The 26,251-nt window shown below is 44.5% G+C and overlaps 1 protein-coding gene across 2 annotated transcripts in view; it reads left to right on the top strand.

Annotated features, from left to right (window-relative positions):
* Window positions 1-7,881: 7,881 nt before the first annotated feature.
* The window catches only part of MTM1 (myotubularin 1), a 42,004-nt gene continuing 23,634 nt past the window's right edge, over window positions 7,882-26,251 (top strand). For both annotated transcript variants that reach the window (XM_077922608.1, XM_028714861.2), the window contains exons 1-5: window positions 7,882-7,996; window positions 19,883-19,964; window positions 20,324-20,396; window positions 22,991-23,085; window positions 25,430-25,540. In XM_077922608.1, coding sequence (XP_077778734.1) covers window positions 19,902-19,964; window positions 20,324-20,396; window positions 22,991-23,085; window positions 25,430-25,540 — 342 coding nt within the window. In that variant the 5' untranslated portion in view covers window positions 7,882-7,996; window positions 19,883-19,901. The remainder of the gene's footprint in view (window positions 7,997-19,882; window positions 19,965-20,323; window positions 20,397-22,990; window positions 23,086-25,429; window positions 25,541-26,251) is intronic.

The following is a 26,251-nucleotide window of genomic DNA, read 5'->3' as shown; positions in this document are numbered from 1 at the left end:
CAGTAGATTTACAAAAAAGAAAAACACACACCAATAAATAAATTTTAGAATGGGGCGATATTAGACACAAATGCACAAAGCATAATAAATAAATAAAAATAAATACTTTTTGTACTCTGCTCCCCCTTTCCCCCCATCCAACATGGCCCTGCCGTCTACCTGTCCCTCCAAGCTGGCACATCACCGTGGGGCTGGGCCTTGGTGGTGGCAGCCTCTCCTCCTCCTCCTCGCCTGCTCTCCTGCAGCCGCTACTAGCTGCCCAAGGGAGGATGCTGGCAGCAGCCGTCATAGAGAAGCCATGCAGCAGCCATTGCTGCCACTGCTCAGGACAAGTGCCGGCTCATCCTCAAGCTCAGTACTGGTGGCATGGTGGGGGAAATAGGGACATTCCGGGATGAAATCAGAAGTTGGGGCGGCTTTCGTAATTCTGGGACTGTACCTGGAAAATTGGGACACTTGGAGGGTATGGTGTTGCACCCATTGCATCTGGGCGCGTGCACTTGGAGTTAGGAGCAGATTGATTGATTGATTGATTGATTGATTGCATGCATGCATGATTGTCTTCCATTACTGCCTTGGTGACTCTGCCTGAACCTGCACCTCTGCACCAACTGAGTGGAAGGCATGGGGACTGACATCTGCAGAAACAGGGGACCAGCTAGAAGCACCAGACAAAAAGCTAAACGTCCGATCACTCGAAGTTGCACTGGCTTCTGAAAAGCTTCGGCTGGTCTACACACACACACACTTTATCCACAATGTTTTATGGCTAGAAATGTGCTTCTTTTCCAAACTGAAAGCTGGTTCTTGGGGCGCAGGGTTTCTGAAGAGCTACCTGGCTCCATGCTAATATGTGCAGGCATCCCTGCTCATTTGCTAGATGAGCTTTTTAATTCCTTCCATTGCTCTGAGTGCAAATGGTGGTTGGTAATGAGGAAGTCCTCAGAAGATTACTGTAAGTACTCTGATCTGCCAAACCCCAAAGAGAGGTCACTTTGGAATAATAAAACACATTAAAATACAAATGAAAAGAAATCATGTAATTCCACCCTCCCCCCCATCGAGAATTATTCCCTAAAGAGCTGCGGGGAATAAAGGATGGGTGTAAGTACAGTAAAAAAACGGATAATTCTCAGAGGCAACTGCCCAGAGCTTTGCTAATTGACTGGAGAATCCTATTCCACTAGCCTAGGGGAATACACCAGGTTTCTGGAAAATATTCATTGGTCACAGGGATTAAAGAAGTTTAGAGCTGAGTATTTGGTGTTCTCCTTCAGTGCAGGACTCTTCTTTTAACTGTAACACTTTATTGAGCATTTTTAATTGTTTTACTCTATTGTTTGTAAGGTTTTTTCCCCCACTGAAGAAACACAACACACATTCATAAAATAAAAAATTCTGTCGCCTATGCGGCAATGCAGAAAACAAGGGCTGTAGCTCAGTGGTTTTGCAGTGCAGAAAAACCTCAGTTAAATCCCTGGACTCTCTAGGTAATTGTACACCAGGCGCTGTGCAGACCACAGGCTCGCCTGATTTACTTTAGGTGGCATCCAACTAAGGCCTACTCACAGGAGACCCATTAATTTAATCATAGCCATTAACTACAATGAGTCTACTCTTGAGCTGGACTTAGTGTTAGATGCAACCCATCGGTGTCATCCCCACTCACCAGAACTGCATGCAAGATTCCCAACCAGAGCCCAGAGCCATCTGCAAAAGGCATTCATTAAAATTAATACAGTGTTTGTTTCAGACTAGGGATTTGTTAGCAGCACTAGAACTGAACCAAGTTCACAGTCCATTCACACAGAAATCCACACCTGGTCAGTTTTCTTCATTTCAGCCACCTAATTTAGGTGGGCAAAGTTGGTAGTGTTAAAGGCAGTTGGGAGTCGGAATCCGCTTGTCAATGATCTACTGCAAATTACTCAGAAAGCTATCTTCTGGCCACCTCTCTTGAATTACATGGACTGGTGTTCTGGCTCAATAAGGGAGCACCCTATGACCTCGGCAAGACAGAAGTACTGTTTCTGGGGGACGGGGGGCAGGCAGGTGTGTCCCTGTTCCTGAAGTACCAGATGCACAGACTATGGGGTCATTTTGGACTCAGAGCTATTCATGGCAGTGCAGGTTAATTCTGTGTCTACCAGCTCCATCTGGTAGGCTGGCTGAGACCCCCTACCTGTGTCATGTTTCACCGGAATGGTACATGCTCCAGTTATCTCCCTCTTGGATTACTACTACTACTAAATAAATAAATAAATTTTATTTATACCCCGCCCTCCCCAGCCAAGGCTGGGCTCAGGGCGGCTAACAACCAATAATAAAAACAAGTTGATTGAATACAACTTAAAAAACATGATTAAAATTCAACATTAAAACATTAAAATGCAACCTCATCATAGGAGGAGAAAGGAAAAAAGAAAGAGGGGGAAGGAATCAAATTGACTCCAAGCCAAATGCCAGGTGGGACAACTCTGTCTTACAGGCCCTGCGGAAAAAAATCAGATCCTGCAGGGCCCTGGTCTCATGAGGCAGAGTGTTCCACCAGGCCGGAGCCAGTGTTGGCTCTGGTTGAGGCTAATCTAACTCCCTTAGGGCCCGGGACCTCTAGGGTGTTGCTATTTATGGACCTTGAGGCTCTCCGTGGGGCATACCGGGAGAGGCAGTCCCATAGGTACGAGGGTCCTAGGCCGTGAAGGGCTTTAAAGGTCAAAAGCAGCACCTTAAATCTGACCCTGTACTCCACCGGGAGCCAGTGCAGCTTGAAAAGCACTGGGTGAATATGCTCCCATGGCAGAGACCCCACGAGGAGCTTCGCTGCAGCATTCTGCACCTGCTGGAGTTTCTGGGACAGCTTCAAGGGCAGCCCCGCGTAGAGCGAATTACAGTAGTCAAGCCTGGAGGTGACCGTCGCATGGATCACTGTGGCCAGGTTGGGGCGGGAAAGGTAAAGGACCAACTGTTCGATGCGGCGAAGGTGGAAAAATGTCGCCTTGGCTGTTGCTGTAACCTGCGCCTCCATGGAAAGGGAGGCGTCTAGGATTACACCCAAACTCTTAACGGAAGGCAATGGCACTAATTGGGCCCCCGCAAGACAAGGGAGTTGATCCCTCATCCCCATACCATCCCGACCCACCCATAGGACCTCTATCTTCGAAGGATTTAGTTTCATTCAGCTCCCACAAAACCATCCAGCCACAGCTTCCAAGCATCTGGTCAGTGTGATCATCTGCAATGCACTTTACGTGGGGCTACCTTTGAAGGTGACTTGGAAATGTGGCAGTTAGGCTAGTGACTGGGAGTGGCTGCCAGAACCATATAACATCTGTCCTAAAAGATCTATATTGGCTCCCAGTACATTTCCGAGCACAATTCAAAGTGTTGGTGCTGACCTTTAAAGCCGCAAACAGCCTCAGGTCTGTATACCTGAAGGAGCATCTCCACCCCCATTGTTCATCCCGAACACTGAGGTCCAGCTCCGAGGGCCTTCTGGTGGTTCCCTTGCTGCGAGAAGTGAGCTAACCAGGAACCAGACAGAGGGCCTTCTCGGCAGTGGCACACGCCCTGTGGAACGCCCTCCTGTCAGATGTCAAACAGATAAACAACAACACAACTTTCGGAAGACATCTGAAGGCAGCCTTGTATCAGGAAGTTTTTGATGTCTGAGGTCTCACTGTGTTTTTATGTTTTGTTGGAAGCTGCCCAGAGTGACTGAGGAAACATAATTATTATTACCACTACTACAAGTAATAAATTGTTGTAGTAGTATGTTCCTTAATGCAAAAATTAAAATTAAAAAAATACAGTGGACATTTACCAGAAAAAATGATAAATGCTGAACACAACTTATTGGGCTTTCCAATGCAGCTGTACTGTGAATACATAGAGGAAGAGGAAGAGGAAGAGGAAAAGGAAAAGGAGAGAATTACTAGATAGTGGCTATGCCTTAGGTGGCTATGCAGAGTCACTGGCCTTGTTTGCACGCCATGCTGAGCCATGATTTTGCTCCGTGTGAATGTGCAGGCACCTGGAGCAAAGTTTTGCTTCTTTCTGACAGTTCTACTGCTGAGCTTAGCTAAACCATGGCTTTGCTTGGCTGAGTTTGTTATTCAAACCTTGTGGTTTAGTCAGACAAACCACAAGCTGTAACATACAGGGCAAACCATGGTTACAGCTCAGGGTTTGGGGAGACTTAAACCATGAACCCAGATTCAGATGCCATACTAAATTCTAAGCAAAGCCATGGCTTTGTGCAGCAGCAGAATGGCTGGGGAAGAGCAAAGCAGCAGCAATCTCCTCTCCTGGTCCTAGCGACAGGCTTTGGTCTTTCAAATTTCAGTGACACGCTGTGCGAGGCCAAAATTTGGCACACACATCTGCCTCTCACCTTCCGTCAATTCACTATGTTATAGTTGCCAAGTCCTGTAGCACCCTCTAGTGTTGGTGGCCAGTGAAGCAGAACTGGTTGCACTGCCCCCAAACCGCCTCTGCTGGACCCCACCTTTGTGCTAAGCCATGGTTTGGCTTGGTGTGATGTCCGAACCAGGCTACTGAGTCGTTTTGACATCTTAAGATAAAGTAACATTTTGGTGACACCCATTAGCTTCATGTTCAATACAGCTGCATAGGAGTGCAGAAGTTCAGTCTCAATCTGAAAAAACTTTCGCACAGGTTCGTACATGGGAACTGTAGCATGTGAAAGGGGAGGGGGACCCACAAGCCAGAAAAGGGTATGCAATAAATAGAGCCGGTGTGGTGTAGCAAAGGGTCAGACAAGGTAGACCTGGGTTCAAGACACCTCTCAGCTGTGACCCTCTTTCTGTGAATGAAGTTTTATTCCTGCTCTGGCACTGGCAAGGGATGATCCGCCCTCACCTCCCCAACTCCAAGCATCTGGAGCTGGGTCTAGGGAGGCAGCAGGTCATTCCTTGAGCTGCCCTTCTGAGGCTCTTCTAGCAGAGGTAGATTTAGGGGATCACATCTGGTTAACCCATACTGGGTGTTGAGCCAAGAGGGTGCTGCAGAGGGCACCTCAGCAATGGACATTAGTAAGGAAACACTGTTTTGAACGCGCTTTAAAAATCCAACACCAGATGGCACCAGAGAGTAAAAACAAATTTCTACGTGATTTTCCGTAGCGGTTTTTTTTCCTTTTTGTTATAACAATTTAATTTCTGAGTTATTTATAGCGTCGTCGTCGTCCCCGTCCCCCCATGCCCCGTGTGTAGCTCCACCCAATGACTTAGAATGGAAGGCAAGAGGTGGGCGGGGGCTACCAAATTGTTGGCATTGCACAGAGCACCGCTGAAATTTGAAAGCGCAAAGTCCACCTCTTGATTCTCAAAAGGAGGACTTCTAGGGTGGCTCTCCATAGCCACCCCCTCTCCGGGCCCATCCTTGAGAGGAGATACAGTACACCCTGCCTCCTCCACCTCCAAGGCTGAGACTGGAGCTCGTCACACTTGGTGGAATATTTGCCACGGTGAGTGTAGCAATCAAATTGGGGGCACCATACACAACTTCAGTGTGTGGCTCTAATTTCTGGCACTGTGAGAGAGGGAGAGAAATTATTCTCTTATTTTTGACAGCATGTGTGGCAGGTCTGATGCACTTTACTGCTGATTTAGCAATATGTGCCATTTGAGTTTGTGCTTCTCGCTGGCAATTTCTTTCACGTGTCCTGCCTAGGCCTCGGGCTGCTGCCTCATTTTACTGCAAGGTAATGCCTTGCTCAGCTACGGAGATATGGATTCAGCCAGCAATCTGTGCTGTAAAAGGACAAGGTGGGGAAGTGGGCTTTAAATAGGACAGAGCCACCGCTGAGGAATTGAGGTCAGCACACAAACATGAGTCTGAAAAAGGAAGCGTGGATGGGGGGGGGGGCGGTGCGGAGTGAGCAGGGCAGTCCTTTTTTTTTCTTTTTGCAAATGGCAGTGTGTGCATGCAAAGCTCTATGGAAGGGGAATAGACAAAAAGAGAAGTAACAGAGCTCAAAAAGACATTAGCCTGTTTTATTGTTTTAAGGAACTATCTTTTACAGTGGTAGCTCAGGTTAAGTACTTAATTCATTTCGGAGGTCCGTACTTAACCTGAAACTGTTCTTAACCTGAAGCACCACTTTAGCTAATGGGGCCTCCTGCTGCTGCCGCGCTGCCGGAGCACGATTTCTGTTCTCATCCTGAAGCAAAGTTCTTAACCTGAAGCACTATTTCTGGGTTAGCGGAGTCTGTAACCTGAAGCGTATGTAACCCGAGATACCACTGTACTTATTTTACAAGAAGACTCCAGGCAAGTATTGGTATGAAAATTTAAAAAAATCAACCACTAATATAATTTTTTAAGTTATCTGCTTCTTTCTTTCCCTTCCACCTTCCTTTTATGAAGTCACAACTCTCTCCAGATGCATAATGGTGTGAACAAATGTAATATGTGAACTAGTGCCACACAAACACACTCTCCTTAGCATTTTCATGAGTGCTCCATCACTACTGCTATTAGGGATATTGCCAGAAGCTATCTGTGTAGAACCCACATTCCAGAATGGAAGAGGGTTGTGTTCTTTGTAAGAATTATTTCTTATCTAATGAAGTTACTCTGTTAGTACTGACAACATTCAATGTGTTTGTCTACTTTTGATTGATAGATAGATGTTGCTATGTGAAAACCTATCTATGATTTTGTTCTGTATTCATGGAAATAAGTCATAAACTTTATTTTACTTTAAAGGGTGCACTTACAAACTGGAACTGGAACCAGTCTCAGAAGCGATGAATGAACAAAAAAGTGTTACTGCATCAGTAAGAGTTTGGATATACTGTAATAAGGCCTGCCTATTGCTACAGCCACTTGGAACGTCAAGTGTTTTTCAAGGTGTGGGTGTAATTCTTACCTGCACCAGGTGAAATCTACTTCCAACCTTACACAGGAGATTACAACCCACCTTCTCTACAATCTGCCAGCCAGGTAGTGCCATCGGAGCAGGACTTTGTGGTAGAAATCCATTCCGCAGTATGCAGATAAGAGGGCCCCCACCCGCAGACAGTGTGTTGGATGAGGAGGGTCTTGGGGAAATCAGTGTTCAAATTTCCACAAAGCTATGAAGTTCATTGGGCAACCTTAACCTATTCACTGCCGCTTAAACCAAACCTACCTCACAGGGCTGTTCTGAGGATACAATGGGCATGCCACCTTGAGACTAGTGGGAGGAAGGTGGGGTATAAAAGCAAAAATAGATAAATGAGCCTATCTAGACCAGACGTTATGGATGCATTTCAACTGGTTTTTTGTTGTTGTTTTTTTAAAAAATTACTACTAACTTTAACTGTCTTTTGGAATATTTTTAATTACTTTGAAGGATATTTTTGATATTATTATTTTTTGTAAGCCGCTTAAAGAGGTTGAAATTAATTCATTGTGTAATATTGCTGTGATACCACCAGGTGCTGCAGCATCGATAAAGCTGCTGGCACATTAGCAGCGTCCTGCTAACGAGATTCCTGCATTGCTCGCGGGTTAGACTGGATGACCTTCAGGGAGCCCATTCCAGCTCTCAAGGTTCCGTTTCCTTAAACAAAACAAATCATTTTAGCCCAGGGTCCAGAATCGCCCCTTGAAAAGTAGCAGCCACCAGTTTCTGCTCTGCAGCGGAGGCACGGCAGAGTGCAGATTTTGCTTTACAAAACGCCTACATCTCCCGGCAAGCACCGGGCGGGCGGGCGGGCGGAGAGAGAGAGAGAGAGAGAGAGAGAGAGAGAGAGAGCGAGGGGCGCGTGACGTCAGGACGTAGGCCCCTCGGACTACAGCTCCCGGCACCCTCCGCTCCTTTCCCTCTTGCCCGTATAAACTATGCCTCGCTCGCTCCGACCCCGAAAGAGGGCGGCCGTTTCCTGTCAGCTGTTGTCACGTGACCCAAAGGGGGGAAACAAAAAGCGGGGGCTGGGAGGAGGAGGGCGCGGGACGCTGGCGACGGAGACGACGAGGCCGCTACAGGTCGGTGAGCCTCAGGGCAGCCCTTTCCCCCTTCCTTGCAAGGTGGGCGGTTGAGGCCTGCCTTGCCCGCGGGGGGCGGCGGCGGCGGGGGGGGGGGCTGACGGGGTTGAGTGGGTGACGACTGATTCCCCTCAGGCTGCAGCTCGTGGAGGGAGGGGGGGGGGCGAAGGGAATACAGATTTAAATCGCCTTGAAACGGCACCAGAAGCGCGCCCTCCCCCGCAAGCAGAAAAGCAGCACATCAGGGTACGTGGGCAAGTGCTAGCTTTCCTCATGCGAGGGGAGGGGGCTTGTGGCTTCACACACACAAACATACTGTACTGTATATGGATATGGATATGTATATGGAGAGGGGCCTCCCCAGCTGCCCCCTGTGGTCCCCAATCTTCTTCGTTCAGGTTTACTTGGCATGGTGTATTGTTGTGAGTTTTGGGGAACTCAAGAGTTCTTTTTTTGTGTGGCCGCCACCACTTTGGCACAGATTTGCCTCCTCTGAAACCGTCCCTCGGGGCACCAATGCAAAGGGAATTTGTGGAGCCCGCAGCCCACTTGTGCAGGATTCTGTTTGCAGGTGACAACCCACAGGTTGGGATAGTAGTAGCCCCCCTGGGCTGCCTCAGGGCCGTACTCCATCTTTATGCTACTGGCCATAAGTTAGGCTTGGGAATGCGGTGGTGCCCGTTGAGACCTGCTGCTTCCTAGCCTGTGCTGTTGGTTGTCTTCAGGTTCCTCCAATGCATTTATACAGCTTCCAGTTAAAGGTGTGCTCTTGTTCCATTTAAGGAATTTCCCCCTTCAACCCACTCCAGTCCCACCTTCTTTTTCAAACACAAGTACCCATCCCACACCTGCCTGCTTTCATGGACACACACACACACAGCAGGTTCCCGCATGTGTGTTCTGTGTGCTTTAACATCTTAATATGTTCGCCTCTCCCTTTACACACATTTTCCCATGTGTCCTTGCATACCGCATAGATGAATATTCTCTCTATATAGTATTCCCCCACTAAATGAGAGCTCCTTCTAATTATATTGTTTTCACTTCTACATCAGTATAGTGGTTTGACTTACCACTTAATTTTTTTTTGCAGTTCCTCTAATTCAGATTTTCTCCTAAGTTTCATTTCTTCATACCCCTAAGGTTTCTACAGTAGCTACACCCCTGTAGTTTTATATCTCTGTGATGTCCCTTGTATTAAACAGTAGTTCCTTAGTTATTTTCCCTTTCAGTCTCAACCTATGATGGGATTATCTTCTTTTCTTTCTCCCACTCTCACTGTTTCCTCTGCTAGGGGACATTCACCTCCTGTGAACATAGGAAGCTGCCTTTGAGCAGGTTAGACTACCTACCCATCTGTGTGATGCAGCAGCAAAAAAAGCTAATCCTATTCATCACCAGAGGTATAGTGTCCTGATCAAGGGAAGTAATACTGCCACACTATTCTGCCTTGGTCAGACCCAACCTGGAGTACTTTGTCTAGTTCTGGGTGCTACAATTTATTTTTTATTTTTTTGGCGGGTTTTACAATTTAAGAAGGATGTTGACAAGCTGGAAAGTGTTCAGGGGAGGGCAACCGAGATGGTCAAGGGTCTGGAAACCAAGCTTTTTGAGGAACAGTTGAGGAACCTGGGTATGTTTAGCCTGGAAAATAGGAGACTGAGAGGAGATACTATAACCATCTTCAAATATCTGAAGGGCTGTCACATGGAGGATAGAGCAAGCTTCTTTTCTCCTGCTCCAGAGTGTAGCACTCGAACCAGTGGCTTCAAGTTACATGAAAGGAGATTCTAACTAAATACAGTGGTACCTCGCAAGACGAATGCCTCGGAAGACGGAAAACTCGCTAGACGAAAGGGTTTTTTGAGCTGCTTCGCAAGACAATTTTCCCTATGGGCTTGCTTCGCAAGACGGAAACGTCTTGCAAGTTTGTTTCCTTTTTCTTAACACCGTTAATACAGTTGCGACTTGACTTCGAAGAGCAACTCATAGAACCCGGTGTGGTAGCCTTTTTTGAGGTTTTTAAAGCTTTTTGAGGTTTTTGAAGCTTTTCCAAAACTTTCCCGACACCGTGCTTCGCAAGACGAAAAGAATCGCAAGACGACAAAACTCGCGGAACGAATTAATTTCGTCTTGCGAGGCACCACTGTATTAGGAAGCCTTTTCTGGTGGTAAGAGCTGTTTGGCTGTGGAATGGAAGGTGGTGGGTTCTCCTTCCTTGGAGGTTTTAAGCAGAGGTTGGGTGGCCATCTGTCCTGGATACTTTGGTTTAGATTCCTGACCAACTTCCAACTTTACAATTCTAGGATTCTCTGATCTATCCCAGTGTTGTCCACTCTGACTGGCAATGACTCTTCAGGGTTTCTAGTCTTTCCCATCACCTGTCACCAGACCCTTTATCTGGAGATGCCAAGGACTGAACATGAACAAAGCATGTGTTTTGCCACTCCCTCATCTCTCCTATTGTTTTCCTCCCACAAGCTTTTAGAAGGCCTCACTTTGGCCCTATTTTAGATGGCTTCAAATAAGACTTTGTGCAGGAGCTTTGCCTTTTCTTTCTTAGCATGCTATGCGTAAGTTCTTCTCACAGTATGGTGGCTTTCCTGTTTAGGTTCAGCAGAGGTTCAGCCTCTTGTCGGGGAAATATTGTAATGTAATGCCAGGTGATTTCTGAACGCATTGTATTCTGAATTTTGAGCATTGAGGAATACTGTAGCATTCTACGTTTGGGGCGTCTTCTTTATTGGGCTGCGTTGTCTACATAATTCTTTCCCTGACTCATGTATTGTTTCATATGTTCTTTTATCCCTGAATGGAGATATATCAAATAATAGGTGTTGATTTCATAGCCGTAATCTAATTCCCAGCTACCAAACTGAAGTCATTATCTTGCAAATATATCTTGCATTTAAGCTTTGCTCGCTGGTTTACATGTTTGCTTCAGGTTGTGTCCAACTGTGATCTTTAGGCTACTTGGCATTCTCATGAAATGAATGCTGAAATGAGTCTCATGTCATTGGTGCAGAGAAATGAAGTGTGAAGCCCCCCCAATTTTGCTGTCCTGCAATTGCAATCATCTCTGATCATTCACTGTGCTGGCTTGGGCTGATGGAAGTTTAGGTCCAACAAAATCTTGACGTCACCATGTTGGCTACCCTTACATCAGTTGGAGAATATAGTCATCATAATAATTTATTAAATGTAATAATAATTTATTATTTGTACCTCCACATTTGACTGGGTTGCCCCAGCCACTCGGGGAGGCTTCCAGCATACAGTGGTATCTCGGTTAAGTACTTAATTCGTTCCGGAGGTCCGTTCTTAACCTGAAACTGTTCTTAGCCTGAAGCAACACTTTAGCTAATGGGGCCTCCTGCTGTCGCTGTGCCGCCAGAGCATGATTTCTGTTCTCATCCCGCGGTATTATTTCTGGGTTAGTGGAGTCTGTAACCTGAAGTGTATGTAACCCGAGGTACCACTGTATATAAAAACATAATAACACATTAAACATTAAAAAACTTCCCTATACAGGGCTGCCTTCAGGTGTCTTCTAAAGGTTATATAGTTATATAGTTACTCATTTCCTTTACATCTGGTAAGAGAGCATTCCACAGGGTGGGCACCAGTACCGAGAAGGGCCTCTGCCATATGTTCTCGGTCATATATTATAGGAATGGTACTTTATAGGCAAGAAGGAGGCAATCAAAGTTTAAAAATTTAAAGTCTGCTTCTTTAGGCTCTTTAGTCCTTTGGTCTTGGCTGGTTCACAGGCCTGCAGAGGCTCTGTGACACCCCCCCCCCCATAGCATCCATTCAGGAACTCAGTAGGCACAGTTCTTCCTCCTCCAGTAAGGAACTGGGAGAACCTGCAGTAATTACATGCAGACCTCTGGTCCAGGAGTCAAATGTGGCCCTTCCAGGATGTTTGTTTGGCCCTTGGGGCTCTTTCCAGAGCATTCCTACTCCCCAAGCCACACTCTTCAGTGTCCCTGTTCTGTACACTCTTTAGATGCTTTTGCCTGGCTGGAATGGAGAGAGGTGTGCCTGTGTGTTCATGTGTGTAGAAAACTTTGGCTTTTGTAGAGGCTGGAATGTTGCCTGCTGTACAAAGGTAAGAGTTGCACCTATTGCTCAAGCATTCATTTGCCTTTGGCTCCTCTTCTACTGGCAGGCGGCGCCTGGAAGGTTGTTGCCCATAAGGAAATGTGGCCCTTGAGCGGAAAAAGCTCCCCCACCCCCCGTTGTATAGCATCACTTGTGATGGGGTGCTCCTTTGCAGCAGGAAAGTTATAGTGGGCAAGCAGGTGATCTAGCCCACTGTTGGAAATAAGAAACTGACCGCAATTATGATGACTTGTTGCAGCTTTGTTTATTAGTGCCACAACTCTTAACAGTGTTGTGATAGCAAGCCAAGAAAACTTCAGGTGTTGGTTGGTTTTGGGTTGGTTTTTTTTAGGCTGCCCCATAGTGTTACCTTCCAGTGAGTTATAGAGATGGTTGCAGTTACTATTGTTTTTTATATGGAATCTGTATTAGAAGTTACAGTACTTTCATGCATGTGTGAGTATGTAGTTGTCTTGTATACTCCTGCATGCGTTTGTCTCCCCATGAGGCCATGCAACTTTACTTGCCATTTGGATGCCAGAGTTTTGAAGTTTTTTGATCTCTTTGAGAGCGTGTGCATTTATGTGAGGCAGAGACTCTCACACAGGAAGTTCCTTTGTATTAATATTGCTGGAATCTGCAAAATAGGCAGCACAAGAAAAATCTCTTAAGTCCTTGTACTGAAATAGTTTACACAACATAGTTGTGTGAATTTGGATTCTAGCTTCAGTTTCTTTTGGCCTATTTTTAGCTCTAGAAAGTTGTTTCTTCGTAAACGAACTGGATACTCTGTAATGTTTTGACTGGATTAAAATGTAGTAGTGTTCTAGGAGGAAATTCAGAAAATTAATAGCAGTTAAGGGGAGTTGTTCTAAAGCAATATTTTGGGGTGTGCTATTATTTTACTCAATTTTTTAATTTCATTTTATATATGTTTTCCTGAGGCAGCTTAGTATTGCCTTCCAAAATTGTGAAAGGCCTTGCAAATTGTTATGATTCAACTGTTGCTTGAAATGGAACTATTTTTGTAAAATTTATTTTAGGATTTGGTTCTAAGGCTTGACAGGACATTTCTCTCTGTGTGAAACTGTTTCAAGCAATAGCTGAATTAGATGTATGAGAAGTTTTTCTCAATCACTTTTATTTTTTCTGTTGGCTTATTGAGAGAGGCTCTGGGCTGATTCCCCCCTCAAACCACCCCCCCCCCAGTGTATTTTCAATTAATAGCATCCAGTTTGCAGGCAGCCCAAATTAAAGGAAAGCCTTGGGTTTGAGTCTACAGAGGTAAGGGTCTCTTCACTCTTGTCTATGTGAAGGCCATCTTAAAAAGAAGGCAGTAACATCATCTTTCTACCTTCTTCCCATAACTCAGTTATAATAAATGACTGCTCCCTGCCTGCTCTATGCCAGTATAGGCTCTATTATAGACAGACAAATGTTGACTGTAGTATTTGGGGGTTTTTTAGATTGAAAAAAACGTATTAACATTGCACCTTGAAAGAAGCCTTTGCCTGTTTATAAGAACTAAAAATAGTTTTTAAAAGCAAGTACTTATTCATTACTGGTGGAAGTTATTGATGTCAATGATTCCTAACAGATGGTTGGAAGCAAACATTGGATTGCAGAAAATGTCTGCTGTGCCCCCAAACTGTTGGTAGTGGGTGTTGAGAACTACAGTGTAGCCTTTTAGTTCAGAGCGTTTCTGGCCTGAAACTGGGCTACTGGACAACCCCACATTTGTTTTGAAGGCATTTAGGTTTGAAAGAAAGAATAAGCCTTTGAGCTAGGTTGTTCCGGGGCAGCCATATTTTCTCAGCCAGCCTAACATTACCAGCAGGTCTGAGCAGGTCTTCCAGAACATTGAGGCTCTGTAGCCACTCTGAAATATGCTGATGATACCCTTCATCCCTCTGAAACAGGCTAGTTGTAGGAGAGCAAAAATTTGGAGAGTGGGAAAGTTGCTGCTTTGCATTTGCCTTTGCACTCTCCTCCACCGCCCCTTTTTTTACTATCAAGTTTCATTTCAACTTCACTATATAGGGAACATCCAAGGGGCATGAATGGAGATAAAATAAGCTAGCAAAAACTGGAGAATTATTAAAATACGTGGCTACAATGCTTCTGAATTGTCCAAAACATGACATATCTACAGCTGAACAAGCTGCTCTCAAGAGCACTGGTTCCTAAAGGACGGCCACACATGATGGAAGCTAAAAGAAGAAGCATCTGTCTACCTGCCTCAGGCTCCTTGGCATCTCTAGCTCATGTACTGAGATAATTTTCTCTGCAAGAGGTTTGGTAGGAATCATGCGGAGGCTTGTGGGGTTGGAACTATTCCCGGCTGAGTAAATATACAGATTGATATAATACCTCGGGTCATTTAGCTCCTGGGTCACAGTCCCAAAGTAAATGTTTTTTCAGAGGCATTACTGCATCGTCATCCTAAAAAGATGGGCACAAATTCAGGGGGGGGGGGGGGGACGACTTGCCATTGCCAAACAAACAAAGAGGTCCCAGTGTACACATTGGTAGCAGTACAAATTTCATCTGCCTGCAGGGGTGTTTTGTATTCCAGAAAACTTTGGATTTTCTTCAGGATCCACATCTCGTTCCAGAATTCCAAAGCGATGCAGGGCTTTATCCCGTAACATTGTTTTCTTTATGACTCTTATCTTCTGCCTGCTGTCTCCTGCACGGGGTTTCAGTCAGTGGTCATATCCACACCACACATCTGAAGCACATGGCTTCACCCTACAATTCCTGGAAACTTCAGTTTGGTAAGGGTGCTGTGAATTGTAGGTCTGTGAGGAGTAAAGTACAATTTCCAGAATTCTTTAGGGTAAGTCATAACTGTTAAAGTGGTATAAATGGGCTTGAAATGCATGCTGTAGATATGGCCAACTCTCTCTTTGGTCCTATTTTGAATCCCTGTCTTTTTGCCCAGTGGCCTCTGTTTGAGGTATTCACTCTGTGTCCTGGGGACTCCTGGGAGCTTTCATGGGGCTGATTTCAGAGACATGTTGATTTCTGCTCCCAATCTTCCTCATGCAATGATCAGCTTCAGGGAAGCATTGGACCTCTTCTGAGCTGCTTATGAAGTCCATCCATGGCAGTGTTGAGCCAAGTGGACCTGGATTCTGGGGTATCTGCCATGAGAATTGGCTGTGCACCCTTGGTTAGAAAATGCGCTCCAGTATTCTGCAATGCACAGGGGTTCCAGAGCAGATGCATGTTTGTGTTGTGTGATATGCAAGTCAGCGTGGAAATGTTTGCCTGAAGGTAGCAAGCTACAAATCTGCATGAGTAAGAAATTAACAGGGGTCTTGAGCTTCGTTGCTGCAGCTGGATCTTCCCATGAGCATCACATTTTATTAAATGGCATCTAAGAAATGTTGGCAGCTAGATTTTGAGGTATATTACTAGCCTTGGGTTTCAGAAAAAAACGTTCTGAGTAGTAGTAAATAGCTATCTTTTCATGAATAGTTTATAAAGTACATTATTTGAAATGCAAGCAGTTTCTGCTGAAGGATATATATTCTGGGGATTCCTGAGGTCCCAAGTAGTGATGATCTAAAGACAGGGATGCACAGCTCCAGGAAACCGGGTTAAAACAATAGAAACGAACTCTGGAATGGCAATGACTGCTGCTTAACAATTGGATAGTTTCTGCTATTTTAAGACTCTGGATAGAGTACCGTTTCAGGTTCTGCTGCAGTCTTTCTTTGGCAGCTTTCCAGAAACAACTCATATAATCGGTTCTATGGGAAGAAAAAGTGGGTGTTTTTACATAGCAACGTCTATATTGAATTTCCCCTTTTAAGATGGCAAAACTCCCAGGGTGCTATTTGGAAATATTATTCTGCTGGGCAGGTACTGTGTTTAAGCATAAATACTACGCACTGAAGCATTGTAGTCTTAGCTTCAGAAGTTTAATTTTAGATATGTATTATCAGTTGCAGCCCACATCTTTAGACCAAAAAGGGCTGTCGGAATGCCTAACATAAGATAGAACTGTGCCAGATATGAAAACAATTAAGCAAGCAGTTACAATAATAACAATAAATTGACCGCAGATTACCAAGTTGCAAGTGGTACAAAATAAAACAATAAGAGAGAGTAATGTTCAGTAACTTGACATTTAGCCTCAAAAGACCTGCTCCCCCACCCTTTCTTTCTTCAAATAAAGCTTGCTTCCATCCGAGGTAGGTGGGTGTAGGATTGCATTCAGAATCTTTGAGAGCAAAGTGTCGCCTAGTGGCTAAGAAACTTGAGCTATGAGCTAAGTAGCTCTTGTTCAAATATTGTCTGCCCCATGAGCTCACATCTTAAGCCAGTGTTCTGCAGCCTGGTGCCTTTCAGGTATGTAGGAGTCCAACTCCCAATGGTCAGAGATAATGGGGATTGTAGTCCAAAACATCTGGAAGGCTCCAGGTTAAGGAAGACCACCTTAAGCAAACCACTGTCTTTCAGCCTTGGTACTCCATCTGCAGTATAAAAGTGCTATCTTACTGTGGTGATACCTTAACAGGGATAGTTGGGTTTCCTGTGAGTTCACATTTCAAGTGTTAAATAATTGTTTTAATGTGACAGTGGTTTGTAAGTTAACTACTTTTAGTGTTGTTACATCTCTGGAGCTTTTTCAATAACCACAACCCCTGTGAACTCACTTGTGGGGTGCCTCAGGCTTCTGTCCTCTCCCCCATGCTTTTTAACATCTACATGCAGCCTCTGGGAGAGATAATACGGGAATTTGGGCTGGGTGCACATCAATATGCGGATGATACCCAGCTCTAACTCTTTTAAATTGGAACCAGTGAAGGCAGTGAAGGTCCTGTGTGAGTGCCTGGATGTGGTTGGAGGATGGATGGCAGCTAATGAATTGAGGGTGAATCCTGACAAGATAGAAGTACTGTTCTTGGGGGACAGCGAGTGGGTGGGTGTAGAGGACTCCCTTGTCCTGAATGGGGTAATTGTGCCCCTGAAGGACCAGGTGCGCAGCCTGGGAGTCATTTTGGACTCACAGCTGTCCATGGAGGTGCAGTTCAATTCAGTATCCAGGGCAGCTGTCTACCAGCTCCATCTGGTACGCAGGCTGAGACCCTACCTGCCTATGAACTGTCTTGCCAGAGTGGTGCATGCTCTAGTTATCTCCCGCTTGGAATACTGTAACGTACTCTACGTGGGGCTACCTTTGAAGGTGACCCAGAAACTACAACTAATCCAGAATGCGGCAGCTAGACTGGTGATTGGGAGCGGCAGCCGAGACCATGTAACACCGGTCCTGAAAGACCTACATTGGCTCCCAGTACATTTTCAAGCACAATTCAAAGTGTTGGTGCTGACCTTTAAATCCCTAAACGGCCTCGGCCCAGTATACCTGAAGGAGCGTCTTCACCCCCATCGTTCAGCCTGGACACTGAGGTCCAGCGCCAAGGGCCTTCTGGCGGTTCCCTTGCTGTGAGAAGTGTGGTTACAGGGAACCAGGCAGAGGGCCTTCTCAGTAGTGGCGCCTGCCCTGTGGAACACCCTCCCATCACATGTCAAAGAGGTAAACAACTACCTGACATTTAGAAGACATGTGAAGGCAGCCCGGTTTAGGGAAGATTTTAATATTTGACATTTTAATGTATTTTTAATCTTTGTTGGAAGCCGCCCACAGTGGCTGGGGAAACCCAACCAGATGTTGTTGTTGTTGTTTAGTCATTTAGTCATGTCCAACTCTTCATGACCCCCTGGACCAGAGCACGCCAGGCACTCCTGTTTTCCACTGCCTCTCACAGTTTGGTCAAACTCATGCTGGTAGCTTCGAGAACACTATCCAACCATCTCATCCTCTGTCCCCTTCTCCTTGTGCCCTCCATCTTTCCCAACATCAGGGTCTTTTCCAGGGAGTCTTCTCTTCTCATGAGGTGGCCAAAGTATTGGAGTCTCGGCTTCAGGATCTGTCCTTCCGCTGAGCACTCAGAGCTGATTTCCTTCAGAATGGATAGGTTTGATCTTCTTGCAGTCCATGGGACTCTCAAGAGTCTCCTCCAGCACCATAATTCAAAAGCATCAATTCTTCGGCGATCAGCCTTCTTTATGGTCCCGCTCTCACTTCCATACATCACTAGTGGGAAAACCATAGCTTTAACTATACGGACCTTTGTTGGCAAGGTTATGTCTCTGCTTTTTAAGATGCTGTCTAGGTTTGTCATTGCTTTTCTCCAAAGAAGCAGGCATCTTTTAATTTTGTGGCTGCTGTCACCATCTGCAGTGATCATGGAGCCCAAGAAAGTAAAATCTCTCACCTCCTCCATTTCTTCCCCTTCTATTTGCTAGGAGGTGATGGGACCAGTGGCCATGATCTTCAGTTTTTTGATGTTGAGCTTCAAACCATATTTTGCACTCTCCTCTTTCACCTTCAATAAAAGGTTCTGTAATTCCTCCTCACTTTCTGCCATCAGTGTTCTGCCATCAACCATATGAGCGGGGGTACAAATAATAAATTATTATTATTATTATTATTATTATTATTAATCAGATCAGGTTGCTTCTTGAGGAATCAGAGAGCTCCCAAAATTTGCTGTCTTAGCAACCGTATATTCAGTGCTTCCCAACATCACCACCCTGAAAAATAGGTGCCGCAACTCACATTGAAGTTGTTACAGTAAGCCGCCAGGCGACTCAGGGCAGACTTGAGCAGATGCGTTCACCACATGCAGAGGTGATAAAAACTACGGCAAGCTGTCTTCCTGGCTGGTTTGAGTCCCTGGTTCTGGTGCAGGTCAAATAAATACACTCCCACCTCCCTTGTTCTCTTAGATTCAGGTGGATGGTGAGGGCAGCTCAGAAGAGCCCTTGTGAAATGTGCGTGCATGCAATGGTAAGCACCTGGCTGGAAAGCCTAAAGCCCGCTGCTGCTACACAGGAATTGGATTGAAGGAAATAAGAATTGGCCCTGCCCTGTAGCTTGACCAATTGTGGCTAGGAGCTAGGTGGAGTCAGATCTTTAAAAAGTGTAGACTTGCACATGCTGGACAGCTTCCGTTTTGACTTGAAATGTTCGTTTTCGGCTTCTCAGGTGTACGTAAAGGCAAGAAGTGGGCAGGGGGAGTGCTGGCCTGCAATGGTACCTACCTGAGAGGTGCCGGAACCGCGCCCCGGCTGTAAAAAAAAACAACGCTTCATCAGATCATTGGCAGATAGGTACATTATGATCCTGGAACACCGAAAAAAGCACGCTGCCAGTAGTGGAGGCTGTTGCATCAGGAGGAGGAGAACTTCAGCCTCTCCCACCTCAATCCAAAATCCACCAATGCACTTGTTATTAATCAAAACTAGCAATTTAAAGGAGTCCCATCAAGGAGGTAGAAGCACCCATCTTATAAGTGCTTCACTTCAGGAATCAAAACTGTAAATTTACTGCTGTTTTCATTGTCTTCTGTGGGTGTGTTCAATCTTGCTAAAATGGATTGGTGAAAGCGGCTCTTTCTTTTTTTTTTAACTGATTTCCACCAACACTCAACCCCAAATGGAAACTTCTGCTGTTTAAGTATTCTGTTGGCTTGGCTGGCTACCATTGTTGGAACCACTTTTAATGTTTTAATTCACTTTCCAAAAAACTTTTCGTGTACGAGCACGTGAGATCTTTGGAAGCCATCCAGTATTGTGATTATAATGAGTAAAAGTGGAGGCATTTATTGAAATGATCTTTTCCCCCCACCCTTGAAAGTGTTGCATTGGAATATAATAATGTATGCAATTCAGCTAAATTTTACATAGTGTATGCTTGCTTTCTTAACAGATCCCCTCCCCCCCCCAGCATGGCGTCCTCATCAACCCCTAGATGTAACTCAAATTCCTTTGAGGGCTCCTCGGTTAAAAAGGCAAGTATATTTTCTGGTTTAAATTGTCTTTCTCTTTTTTTTTTTTGTGTGTGTGTGTGTGTATATATATATATATATATATATATAATATATTTCTGGACATTATCTCTGAAGCCCTTAGCTGTCATTAGTTTTGTGCTTGAGGATCTGGATTGTTCCTAACATCTTTAGCTTTGTAACGTCTGTTTCTCTTAAAACTTCCAACTTAATACCTGAAAGGAAAGATAGGGAACACCAAGCGTATACTAGAGCTCTGTAATTTCTCAGCTTCCTCTTCTGATATGAAGTTTGCAGGTGCAGGGCCATGGCAAAACTGCATGATCTAATCGGTTCTTCTTTTGATATTATTTTCCCCTTAGCCTGTCAAAGATGGAACTAACTGGGAACGCAATGAAGAAATACCTCGTCTACCAGGGGAAACCAGAGGGACAGGTAAAAACACAGACCAACCATTGTGCATAATCAATTTCCCAAGAGCCAGTTCAAATGTGCAAGAAGATCCATGAACAGGGCAAGTGGAGGATAATATATTTTAGCATCCCCCACTAAAATAAACTCCACTGTGTCAAGAGCTAGCACTTTCGGAAGAATCTAGGCTGTCCTTTATTGTATTATCTGAGTATTATTATTTTTTATAAAAGAGCATCTAGCTTGTAGGGTGGAAATGTGAGTGCAAGTGAGGTATTTTCAGCTGAAAAACAAAAATGAGCATGATGCTGTGATTAGACTGCTACTAGGGACAGACTGTCTCCAGCACATAACTCCAGTGCTTAAGAGCTTGTACTGCTTGCCCCTACACTACTGGACCAGGTTAAAGGTTCTTGTATTAATTTGCAAAGCCCTTAACAACTTGGGTCCACAATGCCTGATCCCTTATATCCCTGCTTGATCACTGATGCCTTTGAGGGACCATTTAGCTCATTGTTGCCTTCACTAACTGGCAGTAGCTCTCTAGGGTTTCAGATGGGATCTCACTCAGCCCTACATAGAGATGCCTGGAGGGGTTGAACTGGGGACCTTTTTCATGCAAAGCAGATGCTCTGCTTCTGAGCTAAGAACCATTCCCCTGTGTCCACTGCTATTCTCCCTACACCCCCAAATCTTCTGGTCCTTCTTGCTCTCTCAAGTTGTCAACAGTGGCTCCTGGTTCTGTATAATGCAAAATAATAATAATAAACATAAATCTGTATGGAGTTCAAGTCACTAACTGTAACTTGACCAGTTGGACATGTGCTGGTAGCTGTCCATTCAACCACAGCCAGGCATTAAAAAGACCTAGCAGGAGCCAATATTCAATGCTGGTATCATAAAGCAATGCCCATCTATGCCTGATAGACAATACTTTCAGAAATAATCCTATCATAATTGGACGGTGGTGGCTGTTTTCTCTTGTGCAAGTTATCACTTGGTGCAGCTGCTAATGTCCATTTAACATAGTCAGGATGGGTTCCAAGTTACACTAGGGGCACTTTCAGCCATTTGGATTGTCCTGTGGACAGTGTTAGAAACTGAGATATGAAAGCTAGGAACTAAATGGCACCTTAAACCTAGGTAATGGGCACAACAATGGAATGTCTAGGCGCACTTTTTTGGAACAAGAATACAAAGCTGAAAATGAATGAACGGCAGCTGAAATATTATGTTCATTTTTCACATGGTCTAGTCCTTCCCCTGCCCACTTCTCTAATATTCTTAAGAGGCTCTCTTCTCCAGTCTTCAGAGAGTAGCTGGAAGTGGGGAGGCAGAAAAAGGTCCTCCTTTCCTTTCAGCAGTGGCAGTTTTAATCTGAAATCTTAGGTGCAGTATTGCACCCAGAGCTCAGAAACTGCTTGCGCTAATGAAATCCCCTTTTGCATAATGCGCCTAGAACAGGGAATTTTGAACACTGCCTGTGGAACTTCACAGATCCTGCTTTTGAAAGTCCTGTGAGCTTCAAAACTCATGTATTACAGTGTTTAGGGTAGAGGAAGGCTGCTCATGTGCCAAAAGCTGCTCAAGAGTACTATGGAGATATGGATTGTTCGTGGGAAGTATGGAGAGATTTTTAAAAATTCTTCAGCAGTATGAAAGTGCTGTACTTACCTGTTCCTTTTTTTGTATTACCTCTTTTTTGAAAATAATATAGATAGGGGCATAACACAGCAGTAGAGCATTTATTTGTTAAATTTATTTTCATCTTATGGTGGCTCACAGCATAAAAATACAAGATCAAAACATGAAATACATAATAGAAAGAGGAACAGAACAAAAGACTGACACCTCCCCCCCCCCCAGCAGACAAACACATTTTAAAGTATACAGGATGTTAGTCAGCCCAAAGCCTGGTTGAAAAGGAACATTTTTGTTTGGCACCTAAAGGTGTATAATGAAGGCACCAGGTGAGCCTCCCCAGGGAGGGCATTCCTCAAACAAGGAGCCACTGCAGAAAAGGCCTATTCTCTTGTTGCCACCACTGGACCTCCCGTGGAGGAGGCACAGGAAGAAAGGCGTCAGATTATGATCACAGGATCTGGGTAGGTTCATAGGAAGAGAGGGTTTGCACGTGCTTTGTATGCAGAAGGTCCCAGGTTCAGTGCTAGCAAAAGTCTCTCTCTGGAACCCTGGAGAGTGGACCAATAAGTGGACATGGCAACTTTCTGCATTCACAAACACAAAGCCCTCTTGGGCACCTGGAGCTATTTAGGTGGTTATTTCCTTCTTGTCTGGTGTTTTGGAAAGTGTCAAAGCTCAGTGACTTCTGCTTTGAATGCAGAAGGTCTTGGGTTCAATCTTTGGTATCTCTAGGCAGGGCTGACAGAGACTCCAGCCTGTAGTTGATACTAAGCTGGTCTGATTAAGTTCAAGGCAGTTTCCTGTGTTCCTATTTTCAATTTCCTGCTTTAAAGAGGTATGGCATATTGGTATAAGCAAGCTCTGCCACTTATCTGAATTGAAAGCAAATCCTTGCTGTTTTGTCCCAAAGAAATAAATATGATTTTTGACTGTGTTGCAATATTTTAAATGTATAACTACTGTTGCTTCCACAGACAAGGAAGTCATTTACATGTGCCCATTTAATGGACCTGTTAAAGGAAGACTATACATAACAAACTACAGGCTGTACTTGAGAAGTGTGGAATCGGTAAATACTCTATCTATAGCAGCATATTGTGGGATGGAAGGGATTGGTTAAAGTGGCTTATCTGCTGGTTTAAATTTGATTATAGTTGGTTTGCCATGTTGAATTTGCCTGATTTACAATTATGAATTTGCCCAGCTTGTATTGCTCAGATGCAATGTGAAACAAACACCACTTTCCCCTCACGTTCTACAGCTCAGAAAGCAAAAGGGGATTCTGCAGAGGGTGCTTTTTAACTTAAACCTATTTTTAGTCCATGCCTTAGACACTAGCTAGTAAGGTAAAGGATCCTTGGACAGTTAAGTCCAGTCAAAAGTGACTATGGGGTGCGGCACTCATCTCACTTTCAGGCCGAGGGAGCCAGTGTTTGTCCACAGACAGCTTTCTGGGTCATGTGGCCTGCATGACTAAACAACTTCTGGTGCAACGGAACACCGTGACGGAAACCAGAGCGCACAGAAATACCATTTACCTTACCACCGGTACCTATTTATCTACTTGCACTGGCGTGCTTTCGAACTGCTAGGTTAGCAGGAGATGGGACAGAGCAATGGGAGCTCACCCCGTCATGCGGTCTCAAACTGCCAACCTTCTGATCTGCAAGCCCAAGAGGCTCAGTCGTTTAGACCACAGTGCCACCCACTAGAACTTACATAGAGCTAAGCAGCTGACTCTGAAAAACATTTTAAATCTCCAAGAATGGGTGTACCAACCTGGTGCTGCTCCAGAGTCTTTGGGTAGAGGAGCTGTGTGTCTTGAGCCTTCCTGACCCAAGCAGGCTCTTTTATCTGTCATCTCTGTTTTTATGACCTCTTCAGCTGACAGTGAGACAAAAAGACTTGCTCCAAGATCTTGGGTGTTCAATGCAAAATAATATTTCGCAGGTATTTGCCAAAAACTTCCAAACTCTTTGAGATCAGTGCCTGGGACTTAGAACAAATAAAATGGAAATAGACAGATTTATCAGGTGCAGCTGATAATTGTAGTTAATTTAGAACTCTCTCTCTCTCTCTCTGTGTGTGTGTGTGTGTGTGTGTGTGAGAGAGAGAGAGAGAGAGAGAGAGAGAGAGAGAGAGAGAGAGAATTTGCCTCACTTCACAGTTCTGTCAAAACACCTGCAATTGAAACTAGGTTGCAAAACTCAATTGAGATGAGATTAACAATAGATGCTTGCAGTAGTTTGTTCAGTTATCTTTGAGATACACTTTTGTATTTCATTCACCCAGGAGTCTTTTTTTTCATTGTATTGTAACTGAAGAGTGTGACAGAGAGAGGATGTGGTGGTGGCAGTGACTGCTTGGAGGTGACTTCCTGGCAGCATTGCTGAGTTGGTTATATAGGAAAAACTTAAATCTGCCCCCCCCCCGCCTCTCATACATACTACATTTGCATTGAGTGGTGGCATCATGGTCTAAACCACTGAGTCTCTTGGGCTTGCCGATCAGAAGGTTGCTGATTTGAGTCCAAGCGACGAGGTGAGATCCTGTTGCTCTGTCCCAGCTCCTGCCAACCTAGCAGTTCAAAAGCACGTCAGTGCAAGTATATAAATAGGTACCGCTGCGGCGGGAAGGTAAATGGCATTTCCGTGCACTCTGGCACTCATCGTGGTGTCCTGTTGTGCCAGAAGCGGTTTAGTCATGCTGGCCACATGACCCGCAAAGTTGTCTGCGGACAAACACCGGCTTCCTTAGCCTGAAGTGAGGGGGTTTGACTGGACTTATCCATAGTCAAGTTTGACTGGATTTAACCATCCAGGGGTCCTTTACCTTTTACAAGCGCTATTAGTCTGACTGGCAAATTACCGTATTTTTCTGTGTATAACACGACCCCATGTATAAGACAACCCATATTTTTGGGAGCCCTCAACGGTTGTTGTGCTTCTTTTGTAAGTTTGCTGAGCTATTGAGCAGCTTTTTGACGACTCCCTGCTCTGGCTGACGGAACTGGTGTTGTAATACCCTGCATACTGGCACTTCCTAAGCTGGGAAGAGCGAGTAAGCAGCCTCCTCTCCGACATTTCCCTGCTGCTGCCGCAGCACCAGCCCTTGTTTACTTAGCATATGTATAAGACGTCCCTCAATTTATCACAAAATTTATTTATTACAATTTATCACAATGTATAAGACAAGCCTCAATTTATCACTAAAAAATCAGAAAAAGGTCGTCTTATACATGGAAAAATACAGTTAGCCCACTGTTCATCATGTGAATGCAGTTGCCATCAAATCAATGTCACACAATTTCATCTGTGTGACAGTGAAATATTTGAAAGATAAGACATATGTTTTGCTTAAAAAAATTAATGTGGCATGTTAAAAATAATCTGCTTTATCATTTATCTAACTAGGATCCAGTGGTAATAGTGGATGTCCCTTTGGGTGTCATTTCAAGGATTGAGAAAATGGGAGGCGCTTCCAGCAGAGGAGAGAATTCCTATGGGCTAGATATTATTTGCAAGGTAAGATTCAGAACAATCATTTGCCATTTGAAATAGTAGTCATTTTTGTTCTTTTAGGCAATAGCACATCTTATTTTGTTGATTTCTAAGTTTTGAATACAATAATATGTTCTTGCAGTAGTTTTGATTTAAAATGTGTGACCTGCCAGGGCTCTGAAGGCAGGTTTTAAGGCTTGTGTAATAAAAGCATTACTCTCCTGCTCTCCAGCTAACTAGGCTCCCATAGTGGCTTACAGAAGATCAGTAAAAGCAGGACAGTCCTTGCTGTCATAAGCCTGTAGTCTATAAGGAAAAAGCAATGTGAAAGGAAGGTGAAGGCAAGCAAACTCAAGCCTGATTCCTTCTTGCATCATAGTTTCTATAATGATCCATTAGAATGTAAGTAGTTCGGGAAGGAGAGGGGCCAAATAGAGCTGGCCTCCCAGCAGTAGACGGTGGAGTGGGGCCTATTATACCATCTCTCCTTGTATTGTATGTTAAAGTGGAGTGTTGAATACAATGTGCAACATATATTTGTATATTACATAGGTTAAGTATTATACAGCAGTATAAGAAAAATACAAGTTCATGTAAAAGCAACTTGTTCTTAATGCATTCGTTTCTTATTTAATTTTGATGAGTCTTTTAGATTGTCCTTTGTAAACCGCTTAGGTCTTCTTCTCTAATAAGTGGTGCATAACTTGGGTTAAATAAGATAAATAAAGTATCCAA

Source organism: Podarcis muralis, chromosome Z (assembly GCF_964188315.1).
Source record: "Podarcis muralis chromosome Z, rPodMur119.hap1.1, whole genome shotgun sequence".
NCBI lineage: Eukaryota > Metazoa > Chordata > Lepidosauria > Squamata > Lacertidae > Podarcis > Podarcis muralis.
The sequence above is the reverse complement of the archived record's forward strand: the minus strand, read 5'-3'. Positions and strand labels throughout refer to the sequence as shown.